The sequence below is a fragment of the Cryptomeria japonica genome, chromosome 4 (assembly GCF_030272615.1).
Source record: "Cryptomeria japonica chromosome 4, Sugi_1.0, whole genome shotgun sequence".
NCBI classification, from domain to species: Eukaryota; Viridiplantae; Streptophyta; class Pinopsida; order Cupressales; family Cupressaceae; genus Cryptomeria; species Cryptomeria japonica.
In genome coordinates, this window is record NC_081408.1 from 87188424 (window position 1) to 87198478 (window position 10055).

General features: G+C 34.2%; 1 protein-coding gene across 3 annotated transcripts; it reads left to right on the plus strand.

The window, feature by feature from the left end:
• Positions 1-2562: 2562 nt before the first annotated feature.
• Positions 2563-9841, plus strand: LOC131070178 (disease resistance protein RPV1). Of its 3 annotated transcripts, XM_059219583.1 has the most exons (5): positions 4601-5829; positions 6303-6365; positions 6466-6812; positions 6988-8205; positions 9210-9841. In XM_059219583.1, exons 3-5 carry the CDS (start codon positions 6648-6650, stop codon positions 9663-9665), a joined length of 1839 nt encoding a protein of 612 aa, XP_059075566.1. In that variant the 5' UTR covers positions 4601-5829; positions 6303-6365; positions 6466-6647; the 3' UTR covers positions 9666-9841. The 3 variants fall into 3 exon arrangements, with proteins under 3 accessions (XP_059075567.1, XP_059075568.1, XP_059075566.1); XM_059219584.1 differs by lacking the exons at positions 6988-8205; positions 9210-9841 and adding an exon at positions 2563-4570 and having other exon boundaries at positions 4743-5829; positions 6466-6641; XM_059219585.1 differs by lacking the exons at positions 6988-8205; positions 9210-9841 and adding an exon at positions 2564-3141 and having other exon boundaries at positions 3283-5829; positions 6466-6641.
• The last annotated feature ends 214 nt before the right edge of the window (positions 9842-10055 follow it).

Genomic DNA, 10055 nt, shown 5'->3' on the forward strand with positions numbered 1-10055 from the left:
GCAATTAATTCTTCGAGAATGTTTATTCTCTATATACCTTCCTTGATAAAATATGTAAGAAATAATAGAGTACAACTTATAAAGGAATGGTAGAACATTAAAAAATCAAAGCCATTTTAAAACAAGCAATGTTCAATAAAATAATTAAATGAATAGATAATTATAAAAAAAATCATTTGACAAGTAGGGTCAATCATCAAATTTAGGTTAAAAAATATTATTTTATTTAAATCAAATTTTAAATAATTTAATATGTTACATTTTATATAAAAAATCAGGTGCCTTTAAATTTATAAACAGATATATTTATTTTATTATTTAAAAAATATTATTAAACACTATACATTATCTTGTAATTTTTGGGAAAACAAAATTATCAATAAATATAAATAATTAATATTCAAACTAAAATAAAATAATTGGTTTAGTTAATCAATGGAAAAATAATATAATATAGATAATTATTTTATTTTATATATACAAATATATTTGGATTATGTGTTTTTTATTTTTATATGGTAGATTATAATATTATGACAAAGTGTATATCTAAACTAGAAGTTATCATTTGGTTAGACTGTTACAAGTAAATGATCTAATTCATCAAATTTATTAATAGATCAAACAAAGATCACTTGTACCAACAAAATAATCTATGATAAAGATATAATAAAAAACAAATCATCATCTTCGCTATTTAAATATAACTTGTTATACTAAAACCTTTGATAAAATTAAGATAAGGCAAGCACAAGAAGAAAGAAAATTTGGGCCTACTTGAAAAGATAACTCCAACTCCCTAACCATATAAGAGTGGAGTTGAGATACTTTTTTGAAGGGTCTCTTTATGAGAAAAAATAGAAAAACATAATTATATATAAATGGGGTTTATTGACCTTTCTACTATCATCACATGTCACTTCATGTGTAATCATTTCCTATGCTCATCAATCTATTTTTTCTACTTAATGCACAATGGTCTCTACAGAAAAATATATATATATATCTCTTTACCCCTCTCTCTTGCTTTCCCCCATCTTTCTCTCCCTACCCCTCCCTATTGCAAACATAACATGAGCTTGTTAGTTATGGAGCCTCATTATCTTCTAGATTCAAATATTATGTTTCAATTGTTTTTGAATCTGTGTAAGTGAATTCGTAGTTGATCTAACTCTATCACTTCTCCATTGATACCTTTGTTGGATCTCTACCTTTCCTTTCTATCCCTATCTCTCCCTAACATGATATATTGGTAATGGAGCCCAATTATCTTTCTATTTCAAAGGTTTTGCTAAATGTCCTACCAATTGACCTCATGTACTTCACAAAGGTATGAAATAATTGACCAAAATTTTCCCAAAACTAATAGACATTACGCACCTTGGTGTGCACCTCTTTGGTGTACCCAGCACACCAAGGTGCAATTGCTAGTCATAAATGGGTATAATATATATTTATTAATACATTGATATCAATATATTTTATATTTCTTTATTATATTTAAAAATCTAATCCATATAGTCCAAGGGGTTGAGCTTAACTGGCTAAAACACTGGGTTCTCACTGTGGAGACCCAAGTTCAACTCCCAATAGGGACATCTGAAGTGAAATTCTAAGTTGTGACTCTTGGTCTTTCAGGCTTCGGCCAATTACCAATGAAAAAAAAAAAAAATCTAATCCATATACTTGATAAAAAAATTAATGTTTCTTACTTTTCTAATGTTTTGGTTGCTCTCGTGTTTTTTAACTTATTTAAAAAACTATTAAAGACTATGAACTCAACCGTTTTATACAACCGATTCTATAAATTTTTTAATTTTAGTAAGTAAATGTTAAAAAACCATAGAAGTCAAGAAGAAAATTTTCAATTGGAGAAAATGAGCCTCTATTTTTAAGGGTAAGATTTTACTTTATCCCATAGCAATTTCTCCTTATCCTATGAAACCTCTTACTCTATTAAAAAAAAATTCAAAATCTTATATACCACTTTCTAAATTCTTGCATTTTATTTTATTCATTAAAATTAAAAATAAAATTAAAATTATTATGATATTTTAAGTCTACTTTACCTATATTCTTCTAAAAATATGTATGCTTCATATTCTAATAATTGTTCATTCCTTGCCGTCTATTTTTTAGCATTTTGGATCATAATTGGTCGATGTGTGTACCTTTATTGGTACCCATAGCACACAACTATTGGGGCATTTGTGCATGAGTATTAACAATTTTAAGTGCACGATTATTGGGACATAGCAAGTATTGAACGACATTTTGAAATGTGTACTTTTTGACGATTATGTACAATTTAGAATACATTTCTCCTAATACATTACAAGAACATATTTTTAAAATTAAAATATTTGATTGAAATTATACCTTAAAAGTAGATTACAACTTTTTATGAACTATTATTACAAGTATTATTTGAAAAAGTTTGCCTTAAATCTACTGCTAAAATGAATCTGGATATCTATCTTCTAAAACCCCCAAAAAACAAAAAAAATTGATTGTCCTCCATTATATTGTTCATGTACGTTGCCTCCTTACCCAACTCTTGCGTCTTCCACATGCTTTCTTGTTCCCGATGCTCCACGTCTTTCTGCCTTTCTTCCACAAACTAATAAGAACCACTCAATATGCCTTTGATCGTTTATTCTGCAAATCAGTCATTTCTTGTCTCCATCATTGACTTTCTCTTCTCTCACAAATACCAAGCGCTTCGCCTCCTACACCACCAAGTCTATCTTCATAAAACTTTGATTGCTTTTATTTCATCGTTCCTCATTTTTTATCTGAATCTACTTCCATAGTTCCATGGCATCTACTTCTACTGCTGATCGATCCGAGGGGGCGTCTGCAAACACTTCTCAAGAAGCTACACCCTCTCCATCTGGAAAATCATCATCCCCCAGTTTGTGTTCATCCTGCTTTGATTGGGTATCTTCCTTTATTTCATGGCGCTCAGTTCAATCTAATTCCATGCCATCTACTTCTACCACTGCTTGTATACCAGAGAATGAGGTTGTGAGTGCTTTTGAAGGAATCGCACCATCTGATGCTTTTAAGGGTGTAGCACCATCTGCATTTGCTTCTACCACTGATCTTATCCCAGAGAATGAGGTTTTGGATGCTTTTGAGGTAATCACAATAACTGCAACTACTTCTACTGATCTTATACAAGAGAACAAGGTTATGGGTGCGTTTGAGGTAATTGCACCATCTGCATCTACTTCTATCACTGATCTTACATTAGAGAATGTGTTTATGGGTGCCTTTCAGGGAATCACACCATCTGCATCTACTTCTGTTGCTGATCTTATATCAAAAAATGAAGTTATCGGTGCTTTTGAGGTAATCGCACCATCTGTGTCTACTTATACTACTGAATTCATACCAAAAAGAGAGGATATGGGTGCTTTTGAGCTAATTGAACCATCTGTATCTACTTCTACCACTGATCTCATACCAAAAAGGAAGGATATGGATTCTTTTGAGATAATCACACCATCTGCATCTACTTCTACCACTGATCTCATACCAAAAAAGGAGGATATGGGTGTTTTAGAGGTAAAAGAACCATCTGCATCTACTTCTACCACTGATCTCATACCAAAAAAGAAGGATGTGGGTGTTTTAGAGGTAAAAACACCATCTGCATCTACTTCTACCACAGATCTCATACCAAAAAAGGAGGATATGGGTGTTTTAGAGGTGAAAGAACCATCTGCATCTACTTCTACCACTGATCTCATACCAAAAAAGAAGGATGTGGGTGTTTTAGAGGTGAAAGCACCATCTTCATCTACTTCCACCACAGATCTCATACCAAAAAAAGAGGATATGGGTGTTTTAGAGGTAAAAGTACCATCAGCATCTACTTCTACCACTGATCTCATAACACAAAGAAAGGATATGGATGCTTTTGAAGTAATCACACCATCTGCATCTACTTCTACCACTGATCTCATAACACAAAGAAAGGATATGAGTGCTTTTGAGATAATCCCACCTTTTCCATCCACTTCTACGACTGACTTTATACCAAAAAACAAGAATATGGGTGCTTTTGAGGAAATTGCGCCATCTGCATTTGCTTCTGCCTCCACACTCATACAAAAACCGTGCTATGATGTGTTCATCAATCATCGTGGACCAGATGTCAAACACACACTAGCTAGCAGTATCTATAATACCCTCAACAACATGAAGGTGGCAGCTTTTTTGGATTCAGAGGAATTGGAATATGGCGATGTCTTGCCTACAACATTAGAAGCAGCAATGCGCAGTGCCTCGCTTCACATAGCAATATTTTCTGAGAATTATGCAAAATCATCCTGGTGTTTGGCAGAGCTGTCATTTATGCTTAAAACTGGCGCTAAAATCATTCCTGTTTTCTACCATGTAGAGCCCACTGATCTCAGATGGGTAGCTCAAGGGAAAGGAATTTATGTAGATGCCTTTCTACAGTATGAAAATAAGCGTAGATACAGCCAAGAAAGCTTCAGGAGTGGAAAAAGGCCCTCCATGACGTCTCATTCTACACTGGAGAAATCGTTAAAAATAATGAGTACAACACATTCTGTCCCCCTATCTTAACAATTATGCTTTTTTTTCTTAATTTTAATATATGCATTTAACTTTGACATAATCGCTTGTGAGTAATATATTTTTTTCTATGTATTTAATTGTTGCATGATCACTTCTTAGTGATTTGATTTTTCAACATTTTACTTCTTCAGTGATGAGAAGAGACTGCTGAAGAACATTGCGAATTTTGTAGCTAAAGTTATAAACAACGTGCCATTAGTGGTTGCAAAATATCCAGTCGGCCTCAAAGAAATAGTACAAGACTTTGAGATGAATACACTCCAATCTGCTCAAGGTGATCACAGTGTGCAAATCGTGGGAATTTGGGGCATGGGTGGTTCCGGTAAAACCACCCTTGCAAAAGAGTTATACAATAAAATGTCCTCTTCAATGGAGAGGGCCAGTTTTGTGTTTGATGTTCGAGACGGGGCAGCCAAAGGCTTGTTGTATAACAAGCAGATAAAACTCCTCAATGACCTTGGCGTCCATGGTGTAGCATTTGACAATATTGAGGAGGGTATGGGAATTCTTTCCAGGTATTTGAGATCTTTTAGGGTTTTGATTGTTCTTGATGATGTGGATCATGTGGAACAATTGGATGCTCTACTACCTTTAAAAGACAGTCTTCGAAATGGTAGTTTCATCATTGTCACCACACGGGCATATAATGTTCTTAAATCTTGGGGAATCTCTTTTATATATAAAATGAAACCACTAGATCCATTGCATGCAGAGCAGCTTTTTTGTTGGCATGCTTTCTTAAAATCCTGTCCACTAGATGAATTCAAGGAACTTGTTGAAAATTTCTTAAAAGAATGCAAAGGATTACCTTTATCTCTTAAGGTGTTTGGAGGGCAGTTATATGGTGAATCCAGCAAAGAGTATTGGGAATCAGAGCTAGATAAGATCTCAAGAATATTGCCTAATGATATTAAGCAGAGACTCAAAATAAGTTATGATGCCCTTGATTATGAAGAAAAAGAGATGTTCCTTGATATTGCATGTTTCTTCATAGAAGAAGAGTGTAGCTTGGCAATTGAAGTATGGAATGGGTTGAAGTGGAGTGGTTTGCGTAATTGGAAAAGGCTCTTGCATAAGTGTTTGGTTGAGCTTGATGATGACAATCGCATAAGAATGCATGACCACTTAAGAGATTTGGGAAGGGAGATTGCAAATCAACAATCACCTTACCGACTTTGGTTTCCCCAACAGATAATTAATGTTCAGAAACAAGTAGAGGTAAGGTTAATATTTTTATATTGCCTCACTAAACTGGAACCAAATTAGATTTTTTTTTAAATGTATCTTTTATCAAAGCAAACTTTTTTGTTTACTTGAATGTTTTCGTCCACAAAGTTTTAGTAATTTTAAAGTTGAACAGCTGTATAAGAAGACACTCTAGGCATTTAGACCTATTTTGCAATCAAATAGCTTAAACAATTTATTTATTTATTCAAATAGTATGTGTTTTTAAGAAGATTATTTTTAGAATCAATTGTATATATTTTTTTATGTTTTTTAGATTATACCCTGCAATCCATAAAAAAAAAAAATTGATCTGAAACATTACCTAATTTTTTTAAAACAAATTTTTAAATTGTAAATAAACTATAAAAAACTCATATCTAATGAACAAATTTAATTTGATATCAATGCTGGCTGTGTTAGCTCTTCTATTATGTCGTTTCTGATTTTGTTCTTATCCTCTCCAGAAAAGAATCGGTATTCAAGGAATAAGGACCACCTCAACTCAAATACGATGGAATAAATTTGTGGTTTGTTTGTCATTCTTTGTTTGTCAATCTCTAATAATTTTAATTGTTTTCAGATTTTTTCATATTTATTTTCTGAGCATTTTATGTTTTTTCTATTCAGGAAGAAGGAAAGCACTGTCCAGTAATGGCCGAAGTAACTGATGAGTTTGATATTGATGAATTTCACGTTTGCTGTTCGCATGGAGAACTCATGGTTAACACAAATGCAGAATTTGGCCACTCGATCCCTCTTTAGTTGGACTAAAATTTTTTGTGATTAGTGGAGATTGTTTTAATCAAGTAATGGGTGAAGTATCAAGAGAGTTGCTCTGGCTTCGCTGGTTTCAAATTGGGCAGAAAAATCTTCCCTCACAGCTTTCATTAAAAAAGTTGAGGGTTTTAGAATTTTATGAAGGAGAGAGCGGGGAACATCATTTGGAAGAGCTGTGGAGTGATATTGATGGTGTGGTTAGTATTGTGATCTGAAAAATCCATACATAATTAAATTTAGAAATATATACAAACAACATTCATGAATTATAAAAATCTCCAATCATTAAATTACCTTCCTATTTTCCCTGTTTTAAATCTATATTTCATCCTTTAGTAATTGCTGTATGCTCTACATTTAAATATGTTGCAGGCACCTGTACATCTAAGAGAGTTGGTCATTTCTAAATGTTACGAATTTCAAGCATTTCCAAATTCAATAGGCCGTCTTAATCATTTGAAAAAGATAGTAATCATAAAAGGCTACAAAGTCAGCAGTCTTCCAGAGGAGTTTTGCCTTCTCCAGTCACTGGAACACCTGGTGTTATATAGGTGTAAAATTCTGTCATCATTACCCAGCAATTTCGGCAATTTGAGAAATCTGCGGCATCTAAGTTTGTACGACTGCGGCAAGTTGAGGAAGTTGCCAGTTTCTTTTAAGAACCTGACTCTCCTGGATCATCTCAATTTAGGAGGGTGTAGTCAACTCATATTCACAACAGAGGACTTAAACATTCTGGAAAACATGACAAAGCTCGAGTTTTTTAGGGTTTCTGAGTGCGAGCAATTGGAAGATTTGCCTCATCACATTACAAATCAGGCATCCTTGAGAGAGCTCTATTTAAATGGTACCATTGTAAGAAAGCTACCAGTTAACATTGGTCAATTCAGCAGGCTGACAGAGATGAGGATAGGGAGTTTGTTTTTGACAAGCTTGCCAACCTCTCTTGGAGATTTGTGTTCCCTGACGACTCTTTCAATTTGGGGTTGTCCTAAGCTAGAATGCCTACCTGATTCTGTGGGGCGTCTTAATCTTTTGAAGGAATTAGATATACAATATGTAGGAGTTAGATCTCTGCCAAAATCAGTTACACAACTAAACAATCTTCAAACACTTATTATATCAAATTGCCCAATCAATGAATTGGATTTTGGGGCGGCTTCTTTACCTTTTGGATTGAGCAACCTGAAGATGATATTTTTCGAAGAAACGGAAGTGTGCAGGGTTTCAATTTCTGAAGACTGTTGTCCCTGCTTGGAAACTCTCATACTTCAGAATCATCATCATTTAAAGGAGATAGAAGCACTACCAAAAACAATCCAGTCCATATCTATGATAAACTGTGAAATGCTGAAGAACATTCCAAGTTTTGCACAATTGACTTCTCTCGAGGGATTTACACTAGGAGGTTGCTACCAGGTTGAGAAAATTGAAGGTTTAGAAAATTGCACAAGATTGCAAACCTTGAGAGTAGACACTTGCTGGGAGGTGCCCGGTATAGAGAGCTTGGAGCACATGGAGCAATTGACCAGAGTGAAACTCACAACAAACAGGGGATCAGCTATTGAACGTTGCATTCAAACAATACAGGTAATTGTTGATAATTGATACAAGAAAAGATAGTGCATGGAGTGCATTACTCATAAATTCCTAAAGTATTGCATACACAGCATGCAGAAATTTCATGCACTGTTTTACATAGTTTGAATGACTCGATTTAGGGGAGCTGTCCATGCAGTTGGACCATAATTTTTGAGTTGCTCTTAACTAAAGATATAGTTTATGCATGAAAAGTACTAGTTAAGAGTTATGTATGCGGATCTATTTCAGTGTATAAATTTCTATATAGCAATCGCTCACTGGTCCTGTAACAAGGTCAGGATAAAAAACTGAGTCTTGGTATGAAAATGTTTTCAAGGAAATAATAAACATCTTATTGTTTTTCTCAGAGCGCCCAGCTGGTCTATGTTTTTATTTGTGATCTCTGTTCTATTTTAAAGTAGTGAGCTATGGTGTTTTCAAAGAACATTAAATTGATAAATAGGAGATAATTATGTTATTGTTATCAAGATTTTTTGAATTGAATTCATTGACCCATGTTTCATGAATAAGATTTTTTGAGTCAAATTCAATGATCCATGTTTCATGAATAGGATTTTTACAAGAACCCATCTCTCGTGAGAATGAATAGTACACTGAGCACTCATAGCATTCTGAAGGTCAATGCTTGACTTCTCTGAACATCACCCCAATGCAATGAGTGCTAAGTATACCATTCATTCTTTAGCCCTCATTGCATTTGGGAAGGCCCAATGTTTGACTTCTGTGAACATCACCTCGATGCAATGAGTGCTAAATGTACCATTCATTCTTATGAGAGATGGATTCTTCTGAACAACTACTCACAAAACAGGATCAATAAATTTGACTCAAAAATTACACAATTGAATCCTGATAACAATATCAGAAAATTAAATATTATAAGCTATTATTTTTTCCCTGCTTTAAATAACAAGGTCTGGTTTTTCAGAATCTTTTAGTAATTATCTTTATCTAATTCTAGATTGACTGAATCTTGTGCAATGAATTTCCAGAAATGGCCAGATGAAATAGAAATATGTACTCGGGCAGTCCCTGATGCGGCCTCACTTATAAACTCTTTACTCTCTCCTAATAATCTCGTGGTCATTGACTCCATCTCTAACCAGAAAATTGAGTCCACGCCAAAACTGCTGCAGAAGCATTCCTGCAATGGCGATGCCATTATGCTTTGTTTTGTTATAAATTGTGTTTCTGCAGAAATGGCAATCTGGGCATCTCACAATGGATCTGGATATTGTTATAAGTTGTATGAGGGTAGATGGGTATGGATAGGTTTCTTCACACAACGCTCCAGTTCCACCTGGTTCACTGCGGAGGAGTTCTCAGTAGAAGGATCCGGAGGAGATTGCAAAGAAGAGGACCAAGTGGAGAAAGGTGTGATTGTGAAAGGGGAAGAGCACACACTAGTGGAGGCGTTTCGCAGCTTGATGACAATTCTATACAGTTGATACAGTTACCAACGAAATGTATTTCCTTGGCAGTAATTCAAAATGCAAAAGTGGCAATAATTCTATTTGTGTTATTGGCAAATTAAGTATTTTGATTTTATTTTTAAGCGTTTTGTATATCAATCTGAAATCTTTTTATTTGAAAGTTAAGAATCAGGGGTATCTATTTTGTCAAAGTCATTTTCCATATTATCCTTACTTCATTTCTTATGATGTTGGAGGGGTATCTATTTTGTCAAAGTCATTTTCCATATTATCCCTACCTCATTTCTTATGATGTTGGAGCCTGGCTTTTAGCAAGACCTGATCTTTGGTGGGCTCATTCCAAACCATTCCACTTTGCCTACAAATCTAAGGTCCATTGACATGTTTTTCTAATATAATTAAGCA